The sequence below is a fragment of the Drosophila guanche genome, unplaced genomic scaffold (assembly GCF_900245975.1).
Source record: "Drosophila guanche unplaced genomic scaffold, DGUA_6, whole genome shotgun sequence".
Classification (NCBI taxonomy): domain Eukaryota; kingdom Metazoa; phylum Arthropoda; class Insecta; order Diptera; family Drosophilidae; genus Drosophila; species Drosophila guanche.
The window spans coordinates 2,270,388-2,292,784 of NW_022995749.1; the positions used below are offsets into that span (position 1 = coordinate 2,270,388).

The 22,397-nt window shown below is 42.0% G+C and overlaps 1 protein-coding gene across 2 annotated transcripts in view; it reads right to left on the reverse strand.

Moving 5' to 3' along the window:
* The window catches only part of LOC117585717 (mushroom body large-type Kenyon cell-specific protein 1), a 49,862-nt gene that overhangs the window by 22,811 nt on the left and 4,654 nt on the right, over positions 1 to 22,397 (reverse strand). The window contains exon 1 of one of the 2 annotated variants that reach the window (XM_034275355.1): positions 9,564 to 10,132. The exons of the other annotated variant lie outside the window; for it this stretch is intronic. Within the exon in view, the coding sequence (XP_034131246.1) occupies positions 9,564 to 9,588 (25 nt within the window). The 5' untranslated portion in view covers positions 9,589 to 10,132. Of the gene's footprint in view, positions 1 to 9,563; positions 10,133 to 22,397 lie in introns of those variants that run through there. 2 annotated transcript variants of the gene reach the window in all.

Consider the following 22,397-nt stretch of genomic DNA (forward strand, 5'->3'; position numbering starts at 1 on the left):
TTCTCTCGGAAATAACAATTACAAATGAGATTTGCCGCCGCTCCGACTGCATTTATTCAAATTGCAATCCATTGAGTCGACTTCGAGCCACAAATATGGCTGAATCGTTGGCTTATTAATTAATGGCGATCAATTGTTGTATAATTGCTTTGCTGAAAGCTCAACTAAAAGGTTTTTCCCTTACACAACTATGATTTAGGTTGGTCAGATGATTCAACTAATTAGGAATTTCGGAATGTGATGAACTTCTATTTGATATCGCACAAAGGTTTCAACTGTTCAAAAGTTCATTTACCCAATTAGAATCCATCGATCGCTTTCTTCGTCTCTGTATTTTCCCCTTTCGCTTGCAATTGCAATCATTTTTCATTTTTCATTTTCCGATTTTCTCAGCGACTTCTATGCTGATCTTGAACTTTGCCAAGCAAAAAAAAAAAACAAGAAAACTGAAGAAGAACGAATGGAATGGAAATTACATATCAAGGCGTATAAAATTAACGAATGTGTATGCAAAGAGCAGTGTGTTAAATATGGAATTACGATTTGAAAACAGCAAAACATATACATACATATATGTATGAATGTATGTAAATTCATACATATGTTTGAATCTCTGGTTAGATGGTCGTGTTTTCTGTGTATTGAAGTCAATTGGGTGGGTTGTTACTGGCAATTCGAGAATCTAAATGCAATTTGTTTGTCATACAAAATTGTACAAATATTGCATAAGATATTGAGATTTCAAGGCAGATGTAAAGTGTGATACAATTATGAAGTGCTATAATAATGCAATTTGAAACATAATCTAATTGAATAAATATGTATCTTTAGATAAATGCTCAACTCTCAGCAAAATGAGAACAAACCCTTCGCTAGTTTACAACAAAATCAAAAACCCCAAAGACAAAGCCCGCCTTAGTTTTTCCACCCAAAACAGAATGAACATTTTGTGCCGCGTAGCTGTTTGGTGGGTTTTGTCTTTGCTGCCGTCTCTCTCCGCTGGCAAAGTGCAACACAATTAACACCCCGAAATGCATACAAACAAATAGAGAATTTAACAGTAAAATTTGTTTGTTTAGCGATTCCGTTTGGCATAGAGAGAACTTACTGTTGTTGGCGAAACATTTTCCATGTACAGTGCACCGCCATTCGATGGAGCTCTGTTAATGAAAATGCGCAACAAAAAGCCAAAGCGGTCACCCTCACAGACACATGGATACAGAGACTTAGAACCAAAACCGCATGCAAAATAGACAACAAAAATCAAACAAGTTTTTTTGTTTGTGGAGAATTTCTGAGGCATATACGAAAATGCGCCAAATACTACACTAAAATAAGTAGAAACGCCAATAAGCGGCAGAAAAGGGGAATAAATGAGCATTCAAAACGAAACTAATTTCACGGAAAGAAATGGGAAATGGGAAATGGGAGTTGGGAAGAATGATTGAAAGAGATAGAGCTAGTGAAAGAGAGAATTATCTCAATGAAGGAAGGCAAGCTAAGAAAGGGAGAGGGAAAAGCAAAAAGCAAGTCGACAGAGTCGAAGCATGTGGTGTAATAAAACATGCAAAAAAATAAAAAAAGAGAATAAGAATATCTATAGGAAAATGGGAATGTAGATGCAAATGATATGGGATTACGACGCAGCAAGCAGAAGGTACAAAAACCTACAGAAAGTGAACAGAAGGAGGAACAAAAATAGGGCTCTGGGGGCTCTATCCATCCATACAGAAAGCAAGCAAAGAAAATGAGCAAAAATTAATTTCTGTAATGCAATCATCACAGTTTAATTATGCATAATTGGGGTGAACAACTACTGGGCGAACCATAAAAAACGTTCATCAGCCAAAGTTTCAGCAGCTATTCTGGAAAAATAGTGAGGGGAAGAGTCAGCCATGGGAAATGGTTTTCTTCATCCTGTCAGTAATAATGATACACCAGTCATTTCTGGACTTGATTCACAATCTTAACAATCTCTACATATGTAATCCCAATAGAATTCTGGAAACTTCCAGGGTATCTAAGCCTCGACCCCTGAGGCTTCCTTTTATGTCTCCAGTTTGAATATAAGTTTTGTGATTTGGCTGATTTTTATTTATGATTGCAATTTGTTTTGTAAATTTAGTTTAGCCACATTTGGCGCCGCCAAAGCATCGACACCCACATGGTCGAGTGCTCGTTTCGGGGCTTGCCAGATACCGAGAGCCTGACATTTTGGTAGCTGCCTATGGCTGGCTGTGCTTTAGCCTTGGCTGCTGGCTAATTGATTGTTAGATGTATTTTTGCATAACGCTGGCATAGTCAAAGTATGTAGTCAAAGGCATAGGCAAATGATGCCTAATTAATAAAAAGCTTTCAGACAGAACAGAACACGGGGAAAGCTGCCACAAAGCCAAAGCCCCACAACCCACTTAGGCACATAATAATTTAGTTTAAAAAATATCACAAACACACTCAAAAAAGAAAGGAAAGAAAATAATTATAGAAACCTGGAAGCGCACTTAACCAAATCGAATTTTCTATAAAACAATTGCAGATGCCACATGGAGCCAGCCCCTTAGCCCCGAACCCTGAACCCACTGCCGTCACAGAATGAAAAATGGAAAAAAAAAAAACAGCGAGAAATTATAATAATAATGCAGTTGCGGCATATGCGTGGCATAGACATGGGGCATAGGCCTCTGTTCTAATACAATTACAGGTGAGTGGTGCACAGAAAAAAGCGCAAAAAACAGAAACTAGAAACAAGATAATGAAAGAGAAAAACCAAGAAAAGAGAACCTGCTACATGGGGTAGAAGAAAAGCTACGCATAAGCAGATTGCTTTGATTGGTGGGCTAATGAAATTCACAGAGGCCATTAGGGCTCGACAATTAGCCGGGCTCTTCAGGGCTCTCTTGTCAGTTATTTTTTGCATTAGAAGAACATTCTTATGTACATACTTATATGATGTGGAAGAGAGGCACAGAGTTTCAGAGGCAAAAGTATTTTGAGCCAAAGCAGAAACACAAATTGCAATCAACATGAATTGCTGTTGAGTTTTCAAGGTTTTCCAGTTCATGGCTTTCATGTCTCTGCCCGTAGCTGTATCTGCATCTGTATCTGTATCTGTGCGCCTCAACAATGGATCGAAGCTGATCTCTGCCTTCGTTGGCGCTACAGATACAGATACAGATACACGCGAGTGGTTGCTGCCACTCCCGCGGTTCAAGATCTGTTTATTGTATACCTGTAAGTGTACGTAACTTATAGACAGTGTGGACTTCCAGCTATTTTAACACTTGCTCAGAAGTCAGGCATTGGACCTTCATTTCATGACTACATATTACGATTCCCCCTTTGTTATCTTTACTTTATTAATAAATTTGAACGACATTTGAGTAATTTTCTTTTGAATTATGGAAATTTCTGTAAGCGCTTTTCGCACAAAAAATGCATTGCCAGGAAATAAATAAAAAACCAAATGGCAATGAAAATGAGACTGCTACTGAGACTACTGCCATTTGCATTTCCAATTGAGTATTGAGTGACCGACCTGCCAGACGTTGGCAAACAATCAGAAATGGAAGAAATGCAAGGAAAATGGCAACAGTTTGTTCATATTTACTTTTGCATACTTCTCTTCTCGCTTTCAGCGACTACAGACTACAGACTACAGACTACAGACTACTACATGCTGCTGTGGCCGCTGTTTCCTCCCAGTTCGAAGGTTACACAATGTCTGCCCCCCGTTTGGGACACTGTCTGAGCAAATTGTTTGCGTCTGGCCATCAGGCCATCAGGCCATCAGGCGACATCTATAGTCCGATGAGAATTGTATCGAATCACGGCACTCGAATCCATGTGTTGCCATGGCGGACACCTTCATAAGACAATGTCATTGAAAAAGAGACTCTAGTATTGAAAAAGGTATGATTTCCAAGGCTATTTTGACTGAGGTTGTCTTAAAGTTATCGTAAAGTAGAACGAGATCAATTCTCAAAACGGCGGTTAGCGGATATCTATTTTATTTTCCCCAACAATTTCGTTTAAAATCGCATTTCTTATATGAGTGAGTACGGCATAAATGAGCTTCTATATTTAAACATATTCCAATCATCCAAAACCAAATCTATTCAAGGTTCTCCTGTTCCGAACAAAGTCTGAAATCTAAAAGTCAGAACTGGTTTTTGCATACAAAAACCAAATTCCCGATGACAAACGTTCTTGAAAAACAAAAAGAGAATTCTTCCATCATTTTGTGCAGTTGCCCTGTTTGGACTTTTCTTTTTGTGGTATTTCCACATGAGTTTTCAATTTATGCATTCAGTTGCTGTTGTTGTTTCTGCTGTTGTTCTTGTTGTTGTTGTCGCTTCACGTTTGAATTTCGAATTTGCAAAAATTCATTTGCGTTTGCTTAGCACATTTTCCATGCGCGAATGCACTTTCAGGTGCTTTTGGTTTTCCGAGGCGTTTTTGGAGGCTTGGAAGCGGCGGTCTAGGTCTCGGACTTCTACGGGCATGGAAATGTGTCAAATTTGTTGTGTTTGCCGGTTTCTATTCTATTTACTTAGCCGCGTGACAAATTCCTATAGCATTACTCAGACGAAGCCGCGTTGTCGTCCAGTGGAATTTTCCCTAAACAAAAATATGTCATTGAAGGACAGCAATTAGGGTTAAATAGAGATGACGCCCCATTCCTTGTCTTATCTGTGGCTAAGCTCGACAAAAATGTGACACTATTTGATAGGGATCGAGAGGGGACAAAGGTTGTGTGGAAACCCAATACCTGGAAAGCCTGGACAGGGGGGCCACAATATTTTCTGTACTTTTTTGTTGATGGCATTCATTGTTTGTTATGGCTGGCTTTTGTTGCAGCAAAACGCTGCAATGTTGAACTATGAATGCAATTTCGTAAATTATTTTCCTTTTAAGTAATTATTAAGGTGTGGTCCGATGAGGAGTCGCCGTCGCTGCAGTCCTCGTCTGGCTATCAAAACACACACACAAACACACAAAAGTAGTGGCTTTGCCATTGTCTTTGAACATTTCCTTCGGTTTGCTTTTACTCTTGGAGATACTGGAAAGTATCATAATGCGGGATATGTTCTGCCTTGTCCAATTGTTTTTCAGAGAGAATTGTTTTTAAAATTTGAAACTTCAATGGTCTCAAAGAAACTTCAGGAGAAACAAAATTGTCTCAGACTTTTTGAGGGTATTTTGAGCTGTGGCTCTATTTTCCCGCTGTCTTCGCCTTTTCCACTATTTTTGCATTTGTTGTTAGTATATTTTGCATTTGTTTGCTATTTTTTTGTCAAGTTATTCATCCATTGTACGCCATTTAACTAATAACACGGTTTGGAGGCAGCCAGCCGCTGCTGGCACCCTGACTCGTGGCACGTCACTCACTCTAGCGGCAGTCAGTCCGTCACTCAGCTGGTCAGTCATCTAGTCAATCATCTATCGGAGCCACTGGAGTCCATCGTCGTTCATTTGTGCACATCCTTTCCATCAATGTCATAATAAATAACACCCGCAGCACCTTTCAGGGGATAAGATATTAAATGCCACGAACAGACCCTAAATTATTGGCAATTGTTGGAAAATATTGGCTCAAAAGTTAGCCGCTGGCCGCTGGCCGCTTGCCACTTGGCTACCTGTTGCAACCTGATAATGGCGCGACATTAAAACTGAAACTAATTTCAATAATTAGTTGGCTGTTTGATGGTAATCGAAGCAAGAAAGGAGGGGCAGATCGGCTTTCCTCAACTCTGTGTGGCACACGACAAAAATTGTGGCAAAAATCAGGGAAAAGCTGAACCATTTTCCCAACAACAATCAACAAATCGCCACTTTGGCCCCGACAACAACATGAATGGCAAATTGGCAACACCAACACCAGCCAATGGCTACAAATTTGCTGTAATACAACAACAATTACATTAAAACGCGACCATAAGCGTGCAGACCAGCTCCAAAGACGAAGCCAAAGTCTGGCTTAGACCACAAAATAAAGTTTGAGGCCGAAACGCAGACTGCGGCTGCTGCGACTACTAAAGCCATTCCACACCTTGTAAAATCAACAGAAAAAGCCGGCCCAGAAGATGGAGAAGACTCGAAAGAAACAGTTCAAAAGCGAAAGAGAGAGAGACACACAAACATGGAGAGATAGAGACGGTTAGAGACAGGGCAAAAGCACACCATAGATGATGCAGCATGGAAGGGCTGGAGACAGGCAAAGATACAGATGCATACAGATAGAGAAAGAGCGAGAGCGAGAGAGGTTGCAGCGTGCAATTTGCAGCCTAGAAAAATAATTGCATGTGGAAGTTGCAGGGGGGAAGGCAAAGTCGCGTCGAGTCGCGTCTCATTCATGACGACGACGACGACGACGACGACGCTGCAAGTGCAAGTGCAGCTGTAACATTAACATGCAACCAGACGACGCTGCCACTGCCACTGCCACTGCTGGTGGTGGGGCTGCTGCTGCTGCTGCTGCTGCTGAGATGCAGATGCATTCAACGTCATTGTTGTTGCAGTTACTGCTGCTGGTGCTGGTGCTGCTGCAACTGCAGCAGGCAAGCAGGCAGCAGGTGAATTGCACGATTTTCAATGCAAAAGTCAAGAGCGCCAACGGAAAAAAGTCGTTAGCCAAGTTTTATGCATAGGCACAGGCCATGTAACTATTTAGCCAGCTTTTGTTGCTGCTGCTGCTGCTGCTGCTGCCGGCTAGAACTGTGGCACCAGGCGGGGGCATGTGGCAAAGAACTCCTTGTACACTGAGCGAAACATGAATCTCTAGGCAGTGGAAACTGGAGCTAAAACTAAATGGAAACTAAATGATCTTTATGTTTCGGTCATTGGAGATATTCACATCACCTTTTTTACACTCAATGAAACTGAGATCGGCAGAACGCTTTTCCCTCAGTGCATGCCCTAGCCTTTGAAGGAAGGTAGGGGAAGGTCCGACCAGGCCAGCGGAGGTGAGTGGTAGCAGCTTCCTTTTGGCAGCCCCAGAACCAGAATCAGCTCCAAGTCGACACACGTTCCGTGCCGCCGCTCGCTGCCGCATACTCGTATGCAGATGGATGGAGCCTGCAGGCTGCAGCCATGGCCCTGCCAGCCTAGACCCAATCCCGAGACCCCAGGCCAGAGACAGCTGTTTCCGTTTGTTAAATGTTTGCTGTGTCCGTCCGTCCCGAATGATTGGCAAGAGATTGCCACCGAAGACATTGATGTTTGTAAATTTGTTTTGGCATTAAATGTGTCTTGTGTCGTCTTGTTCCCCCGTGCAACATGTCAACTAATTACGATCTACGGCCTACAGGCATACGGTGCGTTTTAGAACCATAAAATGTGATAAGATATAAGGGTAGCAGATACAATTCATGAAAAATTAGTTCAGGGGTAGAGAGCATTCTGTCCGGCAGCTCCCTGAAGTAAGGAAGAACAAAACACATCTCATCCTCCAGCTATGAAACGCACTGTAAGCTACATTGTTAAATTGTTGCATCCACGTGTGTGGTCAGCGCCAGGCGTTCTTCTAGTCACTCTTCCACCTCTCAGTCGCTGCTTTTGGACTCTTTTCTGCTTGGCCAGCAGTCAGCAGATTTTTCGTTTATTTTTATGGGGTTTTCCGCTCGTTTTCGTTGTTTCTTTTTCGTTAATAAGCGAATTTAATGTTCACACATTTGTCACGACGCTGTTGTATCTTCAGTTACTGTTTACAACACCTTTTATTGTGCCTGTGTAGCATTGTCTGTGCGCATGTGTGTGGGTGTTATCTTTTGGGAGAAAATGGTAAACATTTTTCGAGTGTCCCATTATCTAATGCGTCGTCTCGAAAACAGCTGCAAACGAAATTCGATCATCGTTGAATGGAATCTTCGCTATATTATAATAAGTTCAGGTAGCGCAGCGACAGAAGCTTCCTCACCCAAAAATATGCACAAATAAATGACAAAGAAAGGAAAGCAATGATTAATCATAAAGAACCTGAGTCAGACTGATGAAAAATGATACAAAGAACAACATGAAATACTCGTAATTTCAAAATCGAATTGATTTCTGTTTCTGTTTTTGTGTTGCAGTTTTCTTTCCCCCCCCCCCCGCCAAGAAATCACATAATATATGGTTTTTACGACTCTCTGTAGAGTCCCCAACACAATGGCCGCCTCTACAAAATGTTATCAGCAGTCAACTATGTTTCGTAAAGAAAACTATATAAAAAATGTACATATGTACGTATATATGGAAATGGCGATAATTTGAAGTACATTAATGATGTAGAATGGACCACACAATTCTACGAATCTACATGTAGAACTCTTAATAGAATTATTTATATATTGAGAACAGAATTTCCACACTTTGCTCGTAATTTTCGTTTCGTGGCGACAAAAGAAACATTTTTTGTCAGCAACGAAATAAAATCAATTTCGTATGCCTCTCTCTTTCGCTCTCTTGATAAGAAACGCGCAAAATGTTTCCGCTTTTTTTTTGTTTTTGTGTGTTGTGCGATTGCATGACATGCCATAAGAATATATATATATATACATATATATATTTTTTGTTCAATAATTTCTTGTTGAAATTTTTGAGTTGGATTTTGCGAGATTTCGCCACGTATCAGGCCAGGCGGCGGAGCGAGCCAAAGTTTTTTTTTTCGCAATTTGGGTCAGAATAAGCGAACGACAGTCAGGGACTGGCTGATAAGAAGTGTGTTGCCTCAACAGAGATTACCACGATAATGGACGTTGTTCCGAATCTAATCGAGAACTATCTCACCTCGGAGAAACGTAGAGAAATGTTGAGAAACGTACTGGTCTCATAGCTTCCGCTTTATGATTGGCATTGGAATCGGAAACCCAAAGAATCGCCAGATTCTGAATGAATGTTGAATGAATGGTTACTCATACACTCGCCAGTATGTGACTCTCGTGCAGTCATTTGTCTAAGCAAGCAAAATTATCTGAAAAAGTATCTGTAAAAGTGTCTTTAGAAGTATCTGTAAAAAAATATCTGTCGCTGTATGCCTGCCCATACTCGAAAGTTGCTTGAACTTCTGTCCTTAAGCATTGCTCAATGTAATTGTCATTGCGGCGATCGCATTGTGACGCTTCTGATAGCGACACCTCCACCCATAAGCACCCCCTGGCCTGCCCAGCGCCCTGCCACTCCTCCTTCCATCCCATTCCCCTTTGTACACCCATTGTGTGTCTTTTGTTTACACATTTATATATATATGTATGTATATCTCTCTGACTGAAGGACAATGTCAATGAGGCATGAGCATGAGCATGAATATTTAACTGTTCTTGAACGTTTTGGCGGCTTATACTGCGACCGATAAGCGAGATTGGAGAGAGAGGAAAGGTCTTTGTGAAGGTCTGTGATGACGATAGTTGGTTTAAGAGCTCAATCAGGGATTCCCAATTGACACAGCAGAAACCTTTTGTTTTTACTAGAACGCTCTCAGATCACGACCGCTCTAGGAGGTCTAAGATCCTGAGATTCCTAAGTAATTCTTAAATAGAGCTTTACTTATTTGATAGCCAATTCCTTGGACAAGGAGGGATACGTACATATTTCATAGGTGCTGATGTGCATAGCATCACATAAATTTGTCTTGAATTACAGTTTGCCCAAAAGCCAAATTGATGCCGTGGACGATGCTGCCACAGATTCTGCTGCTGCTGCTGCTGCTGCTGCTGCTGTTGCCTCCGCAGTGAAGCAATTTACAGCCGCCACACGGCGTTGCCACTTGGTGTGGGGTTGCAGTTGCAGGCACCGGCTCCCCCTTGCTGATATTTTTTTCCAGTAGCTCTTCTTTTTGATGCACATATATTTTTTTGGGGTATATAATTTTTATATACAATATAAATTCCTTCCGTTTTTTTGTGTGGATGCGGCGGCCAACAAAAGGCAAAAGTGCAGCAAAATTGGTTGTTGCTGTTGTTGTTGTTAATCTTTTTGTTGATGATTTTGTATGTCGTTTTTTTGTAGCAGATTTATTTACAGATATATATATGTGTATGTGTATGTGGAGCACAAAGTAAATAATATGCAGCGAGTTACAATTTCACGGGATTTTTTCTTTAGTTATTTTTATTATTTTATGTTCAATTTACAGACAGCGCCAATTGTTGGTGTTGCTGGTTGTTGTTGCTTGTTGCACTTTGTGTAGTAGATTTTTTGACAGTTGTTGCCAGGCTGCTGAAGTTGCTGCTGCTGTTGTTGCTCTGTGGCTGGTTGTTGTTGCGATGTTAATTATTTCAATTATTATTTTTCCTGCATTCAATTTTGCGCCTCTTTGATATGTTTTACTATTTAGAACTTTTCGTTTTTCTCTTTAATTATTTCTTGCTTGAACCTTTATTTTGCTCTCTTAGATTTAAAAATAATTCAAAAGTAATGGCGCTACTTTTCTAATTATTTTTAAGTTCTTCTTTAATTATAATATTTTGTTTTGTTTTTTGTTTGATGGGATTGCACTTTTTGTTTTGTTTTGTTTTGTTTTGTTTATTGTATTTACTTCAACATAAATTTACTAACAAAAATGTTGTTGTTGCTGTTGTTGTTTTTTATCTAAATTGTGAAAATGAAGGGGGAAAACGTTGTTGAAAAAAGATCACATTCATGACACATACACCAATGAGTGGAATGGTGAAATCTTTTAGATCAATTTCGTATCTGACTGAATATTTGATCTATTTTAAGAATGCCAAGAATTCGTGCATGATTTATCGCCGATTAATTGCTTCTTTTTATACACTTTTCTTCGATAAGATTTAAGTTTTTTGATTTTTACTGGAATTTACACGAACGCCGTATTGCAGAGTGCAGAAAAAATGAACTGTGTAGATGGTCAAAATGAAATGTGCCAACCGAAAGCAGCACCCACCCCTTTATAATCACACACTTTCAGGGTGGATGAGGGGGTGCGAGCCCCACCCACCTTCAGCAAGAGTTGAGCTTAAACAAAAACTTTATGCCAGCGAAAAATTCAAATAAAAAATGTATATAAAAAATATATAAAATCTCATGGCCAAAAAAAACCATTGTAAATAGTAATTTAAGTTTTGGGAAGGGGCTGGATGGGGCATGAGGATGCTCGCAAAAAAAAACCTACAAAAATCCAACCCGAAACGGAAGGTGCGAGCCAAGGAAAGAAGAAAAATCAAATGGCTGCAGCCATGTCTCCAGCCCCTTGCTATGCTGCAGTTTGGTCATCTGCTAGCGGAGTACTCCGGGTTTGGTTGGGGGTATTCCAATTGATGCTGCGCTGCAGCAGCGCTGTTACGGAATTTTTTTCGGCTATTTAATTTGCCATTTTTTTGTTTTTTTGGATGGTTTTTTCTACAGGGTTTTTTTTTTCGTTTTATGTTCTCTTTTAGTTTTTGTTCATTATGCTGTGTGCCCGAAGCCCCGACGGCAAAACTGGAGACCGAGAGACCTGGCCATTGTCATGGTGGAAGTCTGTCCCAGGGATGGGTTTGCTGGCTGGATACTGGATGGAGGGTGGAAGAGCGCCTCACGAAAATTGAAACTGACAAAAATTTGTTACATTTGCCTGCTGCACAGGAAAAGTTGCCAGCTCCAAACCCCACCTCCAAAAAAATACACGCTTTATTACTGCTTCTCCATCTCCATCTCCATCTTCATCTACTTCTACTCTTTCTCGTTTGCTTCCCGTTCTCCCTCCATTTTTTCAACTGCTGCTTTGTTTGTTTTGTTTTATTGTTGCTTCTGCAGCTGCTGCTTCAGAAGTTTCAGATTTTGGCTACAGTTCATTTTTTCTGCTGCTGGCTTTGTGGCACTCGTTATCCCAAGGAGTTTCTTTTGTTTAAATATTTTTCCAGAACTATTTAGATATTTTTCGAAAAATTGTGCAATGTTTTTTGATGATTAAATTCATTTTTTAATGATATCAATTGCAACTGTTTAAACTCGTTTGTTTGTTTTGCATTTTGCAGCAGTTTTTAGCTCAGAGAGTTTTGGGTTGCTATTTTGTTGTCCAAAGGATTTGGATATAGTTAAACGGTTTTGAATTGTATATATGTAAACTTGATTTCTCAACTGAAGTTTCATAACAATTTGTTTGACTATTTTTGTATGCTTTTAAACACTTTCACAGCTTTCAATTTGTTGTAGGTTTTGTCATTTTTTTATTTTCCGTTAAAAGGTTAACAACAATTCTTTGGTTTGCTTTTGTGTTCACTGTTGGTACGGGTACACTGACCACTAATAGTATATACAGGGACACACACACCCACCCACACACACACACACACACGCAACATAAAGTCAGGCATCAGTCAAACAGTCAGTCAATCAATCAGTCAGTATGGGAGGCAACACGCACTTGAGCCGGGAAATGCAACTATTCAACCAAAAGACCGAAATAAAAATGCATTCTATAAAAATTTTGCGAGTGCGCGAAAAAACTTTTCCGCATTTTGCATGACAGCAGCGACGTCGACTGCGCACGGACTGCGGCGTGGCGTCAGCGCCAGCGTCAGCGTCGCCACACTCTCACACACACGCACTCACAAACACACAGAGAAATAAGCGTAGATGAGACAAGCGGCGATTTCCATGATATTATTGTTGTTTTTTGCCCGAAAAAAAAAGTCAAACAGCGGGAGCGGGATTGATGAGTGGGTGGAGGGGGAGGCTGATGATGATGACGATGGGCCACTGGGCACTGGGCACTGGGCAGTGCGTGAAGTCATTGGATGGGTGGCAGTGTAGCCAGTGTGCGTATGTGCCTCAAATAGTGTGTGACCAAGGCGTGGATTGGCCCAAAGGTGTACGAGGAGTGTGATCAAGTGGTTATCCCAAAATCTCTTTTCAAATCATCCTAAATGCACCGCTAATGTGGCGATTGTGGCCCAAGTATGAGGTAGGTTCCCTTCAGTTTTTGGATGGCTTCTCGATTCAAGTTTTCACATGCTCATGCTTATTATTATGAGCAACGCTTGGATTGCCCAAAAATTAGCGACACTCGCGCGGCGTAGACGCAATTCACAGCCTCTCGAGAAGATTTTCATTCTTGTGTTTTATTTTGTTCCCAAAACAGACTTCCACACAGTTTGAAAGTTTGCATCACTCCACTTGATTTGTGGTTCTTCTTAGCTTGAAAAGAATTCTCTTCAAATTTGTTGGTAAGATTTGTGTTTTTTTTAATCACTTTTAATGGTTTGTTGTTTCTTGTAATATCTGTTAACTTTTAGCTTTGTCAATGCCAAATAATTTTCGGGGTGTGCAAAACGATTTTCGTGTGGCCTGATGGCCTGCGTGTAAATGGGCAATGCGCTTAGTGCTTTACGATTGATATACGCGATCGGGCGGACGCTACACCTCGGAACGACTCGGGCCGCGTCCGAAAATGCGTTCCGTTGCATATCGGATGCGTTGTGTTTATGCGACTGCCGCAGCCGACTGCAAAATTATATCACAACAACACACGAAGACACACGGAGCCACGGCGCTGGCGTTGGCGCTGGCGTCGACGTTGCCGCCTCACATTCAAAAATTGCATACAAGCGCATTCGGACTCGACAAAAGCAAAAAAAAAACGCAAGCAACAACTACAACAAAGCTAGAATACTGAGAGAGCTTGCCCAGAATGAGAGATAGAGGCAGAAGAAGAGAGGGAGAGAGGGAGAGAGAGAAACAATGAGTGAGAATGCGAGCTGGAGGGGAAACTCGGAGTGAGAACAAACTCATACTGCAAGGAGAGCATTTTGAGTCAATTGAGTAAAGCGCATACGCGAAAACTTTAGGAGTAATGGGGTAAGACCAGGAACAGGCCTGAGCCCGTGCTAGATAGCGAGCGGGGTAAAATACAGTCTGAGACTGAGGTAGTTCTAGAGCCAGAGCTGGAGAGAGCGAGGAAATAAACAGCCTCAACCAGAACCAGAGAGCAAGCCTTAGCCTGAGAGAGCAACCTAGAGCGTGAGAGCGCGAGCCAGAGAGAGTGCAGAGCAAGTGCAGCAGCAGCAGCAGCAGCAGCAATGTAATGAAATTGCAGCGAGCAGCTCGACTTCGATGGCAGCGCGCGTTGATAAAAAGCCAACAGTCGACTGCGCGCTCAGCTGCCAAAATAGCCGGCGTCGCTTCGGTTTTGGCTTCGATGTCGGTGTCGGTGGCTCGGCTTTGTCAGTTCTGCTCTCTCTTTAAGCTGTTGACATTGTTGACAATTGTCCTAAGAAATGTGCCTTACAATTAACACACTCATACACATACATAAACACACACACACACACACACACTAAAAAAGTCACTCAAATGACTTGCTCTACCAATCACCACACATATTTATAAGTTCTTGCTAGAACAAAGCCGACAAAGTCACATGAAGACACAAACACATTGAAATAATCATCTCGCAAATTTATTCACCACATTTTTTTGTGCCACTCACGCACACTGGCAGAGAAATGCATTTCTGCCGTTGCGCTGTCGTCGTCGACGTCGCAGTCACAGCAATTAGCTACGTTTTTTTTGTGTGTTTGTTGAGAGGGGGGTCGGGTTGGGTAGGGTTAGGGGTGTCGAGTTTGTGAGAGGGGTGAATAGGGGAAGGGAGCAGTTGACGTTGACTTCTGCTCAGGAAGAGAAATGGCTTTATTATATTTTTGTATGAAACTTGAATAAATATTAAAACTGGAAATTTCAAATTCTTATTATACAATTATTTCCCTCTCCCTTTTTGAGAATGGGGGGGGAGTCCCCTAATTATGTACATACATATGTCGCATAATGATTAAATGAAACTATAAGTATCATAATAATAAGGATAAATTAATGAAGAGGGGAACCACAAAAATGCACTCATCGACATTAATCCACCAACTGAGCTTGAGAAACTGCATTTCCTGCTCACTAACAAGGAGGGCAAAACTCCAGCGTGGTGGAGTTATATTCCCCACGCAAGGCAATGCTCACTTTTACACTCAAGAACATTGCAGGCTCTCCCATGCACTCACTCACTCACTCACTCAACCTTCCCCTCGCCTATCCACTCAGTCTCTCGCTCAGCAACAACATGTAAATGAGTTTTGATGTTCGCTCTTCATTTTCTGGTTTTTTGCTAGTTTTATTTGCGGGTTTGTATGTGCTTTTATTATTTTTCGTATGAACTTTGATTGGTCTTTGTTTCGAACTATCTCCGTCTCCATCTCTCTCTCTCTCTGTGTGTCTCGCTGTTCCTTCTCCACGGCTCCCTCAATATCTGTTTCTTTACCTGCCTAAGCCTAAATGCGCAGTTAGATTGTCCAAAATGGTGGAACGTGTCATTTTCTGTCTTTACTCAGAGATGACTAATGGCAAATGAAAGATAAAGCCTGATTCCATTTTTTGGATCAGGAGGGAACTGCAGAACCTGCAAATCTTTACACACTTTTCATTTCATTCGGTAACGGTTACTACAGCAATTGTTGTGTAGTTGTAATGCAGCGCCAACGACCTGACTGGCGCACGTTCAAGGTATTATCTCATAAAGTGCACACACACGCACACATGCGTATCGGGGAGAGAGAGAGGAGAAGAGAGCTCCACATACGAGTATGTATGAGCGCACTATACAATAGCCCTTGCTAAAAAGAAACAACAACAACAGCGACAACGACAACGACACCGACAACAATGAGAGCGCGCAACAGTTGCAAAGTCATGTGGGGCGAATGCTGCAACCGAAAGCGCAATGACTTCCAAACCCCCTCATATCTTTTAACCCCTCCCTCCCTACCAATAATGGGCCCCTTTCGATCATTGATTTATCATTATTAAATGTAATAAAATTACACAAAAATGTATACGATATGCCTGAATGTGTGTGAAAGTTGCAGAATACGATAAGAGTTCAGAGATATACTGGTAGAAACTAAGACCTACGTGTAGACATGTGTATGTAATTAATCGTACCATCAGCGTATCGCCTGTCCTAAACATTAATATCTAGATGTCCCTCACTATTCAAATCAAATTGACACGAGGTTTCAATCCTTATTCCTTTCCTCTTAAGCACTCATTCCCAAAATTCAAAATCATTATTTTCCCCCAGTGCATGTGTGTACATTTATTCGGATGGGCAACACAGTTTTGATCGAAGTCCGCCTTATCGTTTGGTCTTTTGTTTACACTTCAGACAGAAACACATCAGAGCAGAGACAGCTCATTTTTTGTTGCCACACAAATGTTATTGGGACACACGCGATTCTTTATACTTTTTGCATTGACTTACAACATCTTCAATTTAATCAATTTTTTTCGTTATTATATATATAGTATCATAAAATTGCACCCATGTATTTTTGCAATAAGTGTTTCCAGTTTGGTTGATAATGCTCTTTAATCAATTTGAGGCGATTTTGATGTTGTTTTCCTTTTTACGATTTATTTATGGGAGGGCAATCTCTACATAGTACATGGTGGATGGATTGTATTTAGTATATTGCATATATAGAAATGCATTGCGTATTTCTTAGATTTTGCCATTGCAATTTATTGCATTCGGCTATGCGGTTATCAGTAGGGTGAACTGCAATGCCGCAGATGATTCAACTCGTGGGGGAGTGTTCTTTTGTGTGGCAAGTAGCAGTATTCAGCAGGCACGAAAGTTCTGATGTAACTGTATAAATTGCATAAAACAAATTATCACAGAACTATTTGAATCTTCTTAGTAATCAATAATGCATAATACTCTAAGAATAGGCTTTTTCTCTTCAAAAAAAAAATATAAGAAGCACTCCAGTATATCGAAGCGTATTTGAGTACCTTAAGTTAAGCATTTGAAGACCTCTTATCACTTAAACTGGCGATGCCTTGAGCACAGAAAATTGTCTATTAATAAGCGAGGAAAACTTCATCCCTTTAATCTGCCATACATTTGATTATGTTAACCCAAAGATACTTTTTACTTACTGGTGGATACGTATGTACATCAATCCCCTTTAAAAATACTTATTTAAGTTGAATTAATTTAGATTCTTTTTAGTTAATGTTTCACAGAATTTTAAGCCATGCTCCCCAATTCCATTTGTACCGAACCATTTGTCCGATCGCGGCATATCACGTATACGCAGCGTAGTTCCATTTTTTGCGCTGCTGATTTCTTGGCGGGTTTTTCTCGCTTCCGCATAAAATGTCGCGCAACAAGTTGTAGCCGTTTCGCCATAGATGTTGGCGGCGGTACCCTCTCCATTCCTCTCACGCTATACGGCTCCTACCCGTTTACCGTTGCAACGCCATTTTGGTGAAATCTCAAGGCGAGCTTGTCTCCAGTCCCGAGTGTGTCTCACTTCTCACTTGCTTCTCGTGTCCCCTCCATTCATTCTTTAAGCTTGTTTATGCTTGTAATTTCGTTACGTTTGATTAGTGGCCGGCAAATGGCAGTTGACTTGCAGCATTTTGATTGCATTTTGCAAAAAAAAAGTCTAACTGGATTTTTCTACTATGAGTTTTTTGCCAACCTTGAGAGCGGTTAGAAATTGTGCACTTGGCTGGCTTGTCAATAGAATTTGTATATATTTTTTCTGAAAATTTATTGCACACGATTTTCACATTAGAGTCTGGGAGAACATCGAGCTGATGCTGCTATAGTGAAGTTTAATTAAATGTACAAAAAAAGAGAAAAATATCGGTACATATACTATGTACCATACCGTGTCGAGCGTGGACAAACCCGGGAGAGGAAAGCATCGATCCAAAACCTTTGGCTGCCTATTAAAATTCATGCCGTTGTGCCAAAGTCTAATGCATTTTCAATGTATTTTTACAACGCAATGTGCTGAATATTTATCGATTAGCTGTCGTCTCTTCAGTTCTCTCTTACCTCTCTGTCTCTTTCCATCTCTTTTCCCCTCTATACATATGTCTCTGTGGCAGACAAAGACGCAGAAGATAAAACGGAAGTACAGTTTGTAGTGTCCGCACAAAAACAATTGCCACCAAGGAGCTCCAGCAGCAGAGAGGCAGCAGAGAGTCAGCATAGAATCAGCTCCAAGGAGTTGAAAGCGCCACAAGTGCCACAAGCAAAAAAAATCAGCAAAATCAAATTTTTTCTTGCTCTACTCTCCTGCTGCAGAGTGCTATGGATTAGAGGAGGTGTTGGGAATGGAATTGGATGAATTTTAATGTGGTTCCAATAACATTCTTCTGTATCCAATTTTATTATTTTTCTGCTGATTTCATTATTACTTAAATTTGACTTTGATTCCAATTGAAAGGGTATATGATACTCGAATTGCAGCAATTCATCCATCGACGAAAAACGAGAAGAAGCAATCGTTTCGTCTGGAAGTTGTCATATTTTTTCGGTCCCTTTTTAAGGCTAGTGAAAAAACAAAGGAAAGCCGAAGTAAAATCATTTTCATGTTGGTTGGGGTGAGCGGCGTTTTCTTTTGGGTGTGGCCGCAGGCAGGGCTGAGTACAAGATTTTGAGGACACTTTTTTCTGTAGGAATGAAACCATTGTATGGTATTTTTTGATGATGACTGTGATTGGATTTGCAACAGATTTCTTTGGCTAATTTCTAGATGACGTCTCTAGGGGTTGGTTACCTGTTGGGGGGTTGCCATATGGTAGGATTTTAAGCATCCTAACCTAATCAAGTCCAATCTGTTACTCACTCAATGAGTCTATCTTTCTGTAAGTCCATGACTTCTGTGCACTTGTCTCTTTTTCCGACAAACAACAAGTGTCGCCAGTTGACAACTGTTGCTCCAGAGGTATGGCTGGGGAAACAACATCCTCGTTCTCTCACACTCCTTCCTCTCTCCACTCCTCTCTGTCCCAGCCTTTTTCTCACACACATACACACACATGTGCTCTTGGTGGCAAAGGCGCTCGTCGAAAATCGCCGAAAGTGAGGCGATGGCGGCAACAGCCTCAAGCCCCCCAAAACTCAACCCAATACATTCGCCGTTCCCACTCCTTTTTCGCGCTGCCGGCGGCTGCGTGGCGTTGGTGTTGTTAGAACGTGTGAAGTGCTGCATCCGTCTGTCCGTCCGTCTTCCTTTGCATACTTTTGTGCGTTTGCCGATGCTGTTTCTCCTGCTGCTGCTGTGGCTGCCACTTGTTGTGCCGCTGTATACGTGTGTATTTTGTGTATGTGGCAGGGTCTTATGCAACAAGTGCGCTAGTTTGCTGCCGTTGTTGTGCAACGATGTTGCAAAGTCAAACATAAACGTCTGGCACGTCGCCATCAGTGTCGTGGCATGTTTTGGGTCTCGTTTTTTGGGGTGGCGTTGAGCTTCGAGTTCTGATTCTGTTGCTTCTTTTCGGCTGCTTTTGTTGCAGACACATGTTTTGTCCGTGCTCCCTTCAGCCAGCCAGGGGTAGAAAAAGTTGTTCCTCCAAACACTCCACATCAGGCTACACATGCCTCAGACTGTGGCACCTACTGCTCCTTGTTGCATCTCGAAAGTTGGGCTTCTGGCTGGGGCAAGTGTTTTTTACCACACAATCTGTCAACGAGCCGGCTTTTGAAAGTTTTCATCGCCCGTTTTTCTCGTTTGGCTTCATATTTGTTTTGACTTTTCCTTTTTGGGTACTTTAATAGTTTTTCACCAAGTCGTTGGGTAAATTGCTACCTAAATGGCTTTTACACTTTGTAAGTTTCCTTGGAGAAGTTTTCACAGATTTAATAGATTTGCATATGCAAAGGTATGGTGATGGCACCAGTTATGACTCCCCTTGAGAAGTTTGCGGATGTGTTTCTTAAGACAGCGTCTCAGGGATGTTAGACTAATGAAATTATCTGAATTTATAAGTCAATTGTTAGCTCTCTAAGGGGGATGGGAACCTCTATTTTAGCTGTGAGCACAACTACAGCGTTCTGCTGTTTTCAATGAGAGATTTTTGTTTTTATTTAAACTTAAAAGCTAAAGAAATAAATTAACAGATGAACATCTACAGCTCTACTTGCTATAAACCAAAATATTCACATTTCAACCCGAAGCACTCACCTTTTCGTCTAGTTTTAGTTGTTTTTGCATTTGGAAAAGTGTGATGCAGCACGGCTGCTCTCAATCAGTCAATTCAATTAGGAATTTACACGGTCGCAGGCGACATATGCCACAGTTATCTATTTCTATCTTACTCGAACTGTAAGTCTCTTTGGCCTCTCTCTGTCTCACTCTTTCTGTCTGAAGATGTTCACTGTCTCAGTCTTTTGCGTATGCAAATGGTTGTGTGATCACTTTAATTAAATGCCTACACGTAAATTATCTTGTGGCACTCAATGACAATGTTTTTTAATTAAATTTTCGACACCACAGAGCGAGAGAGACGCACACAAGAGTTCCCGTGGTTAAAGGGAGCACAACACACTCACACACACATACAAGACTCTCAACAAGGAGACGCTCAAAAGCACACAACACTTTTGTCAAACACTTTTCCGCCCCCCGGCGGAAGCGGAAGCGCGACGCGGTGCAACAGTTGGCGCCAATTGTTGCTTCAATCAACACTCGAATCTGAATGGTTGCCACAAAGAGAGCCGCTTTCAGTTCTTGGATTCGTTTCAGCACAGAATTAAGTTGTTGCACATTTTGCCGGCGATTCAACTTCGTACTTGAGGTGCCACCCGTTTAAGCTTTAAAGTTTCTTGCTAAAGTTCTCCTCTTTTGACTTTCTTCTCTTTACTGCTTGTGATGGATTGTCGATGCTGTTTCTCTCTTCAAAGGTAAAGTTTCCTTCTTCTGAGCCACCTTCCCTTTGAACCCCACTGCTTCTAAAGAGCTCACTGCTAAGTGTGTCTCCTATTGAGTTTACATATTTTAATCATAGTTTTCCCATGTTGATTTTGCTCTGTTTAAGGTTCCTTCCTTCTATTTGTTGGGGTTCGGGTTAATTTCGTTGCCGAATTATCGTTGTCGTCCTGCTGGTGGCTGCTGCCAAACTCACTTGTTGCACAATGCCAAACGAATGCCGACGCCAATATCGTGCACCCTTGTGGCACACAGCGCAATAGTTGTGCAGTCGCTGTCGCAGTCGCAGTCGCAGCTGGCGTTGCAGCCTGCGCTGCGCTGCCCAACTACTACAACAAATTCGACAAAAATGTGTGATACACCCACCAAACTATGGCCAGGACCCAAAAGCTGCCAGCAGGCGGCAGGAGAAGGAGCCAGGAGCCGTAGCCAGCCAACCGAGTGCAGCCAAATGTTGCTGCAAGAACTCAAACTGGAGACCCCGAACCCAGTCCCAGGTCCCAGCCAAATGCTTTTCAAACACACACACACACACATACACTCCTCACACAAACACAGCGAGAGGGAGTGAGAGAGAGAGAGAGAGAGAGAGAGTGAGAGAATGAAAGAACGAAAGAGCGAAAGGAGGGGGCTGCCACCACTTTGCAACAACAACTACCGAAAGCACAGGACGCCAAAGAGGGCGCTGGAGGTGGGGGTGGACGTCAACGAAGCGACGAAACTTTTTTCGAGCACACGAAACTTTTTCAGCACGAAAATCAAATGCAGCAAAAAAGCAGAAGCAGCAGCAGCAGCAGCAGCAGCAGCACCACCAGAGAGCAGCAGCCGAGAGCAGCGCAGTCCGCAGAGCAGAGCGCAGCCGAAACTCAAACTGAGACTCAGACTCAGAGACGGTTCTATGCTGCAACACAGCCCACCCACCCTCCCCACTCACGACCTCGGCAGCGTTGACTGTTTTTCCCATTTTTATTTTTGCCATTTTGTTTTTGTGTGTTTTGCTGTTTTGCCTTCGCCTTCTCCACACACACACACACGCACACAAACTACTACCACAAGCTAACACACTCACACACACACACATATATAAATATACACACACACACACATAATGTGAAATTTTTTCCAGTAGTGCATTTTGCCCAATGTCCTTAGCGCCATATTGGCGCGCTTTGGCCGGTGGCTCCTCCTTGCACTGCCACTACGACTACCTCTCATACCCTAACCCGCCACCAGCACCCGCCGCCATCACCCACTCTTTCGCATTAACTTTGTGCTTTTTCGTGCTTCCGCTTCATTTTTCTTCTTGCGAGAATACAAACAAATTGAGAAGAATAAAATCAGTTGGGCCCTGGCCGGTTGTGCGCGGAAGGTGTCCAAGGTGTGCGAAAGGGGGAAGCAAGACAACGGCCCGTCGATACCTGCTGATCGCCCCACAAAAATCCCCCATCAAACTCAAACCCCAAGGTCCACCTCGAGAGCTTCCTGACTTCCTGGCCAGAAGCCCCTGGACCCCGGCTGACCAGCAGCAGCATCTCCATGCAGAGGAAATGAAAAAAAAAAAAAATACAAATGCAAAGGAAAGGATGAAAGGAAACGGCCCAAAGGCAACCAACCAAAAAATCTATTTTCCAATTTCTGTGCACCCAGGAGCCAGAAAACCCCGAACGTAAAGCGGAAAGGAACTGCACCAAACCAGCTCTGTCT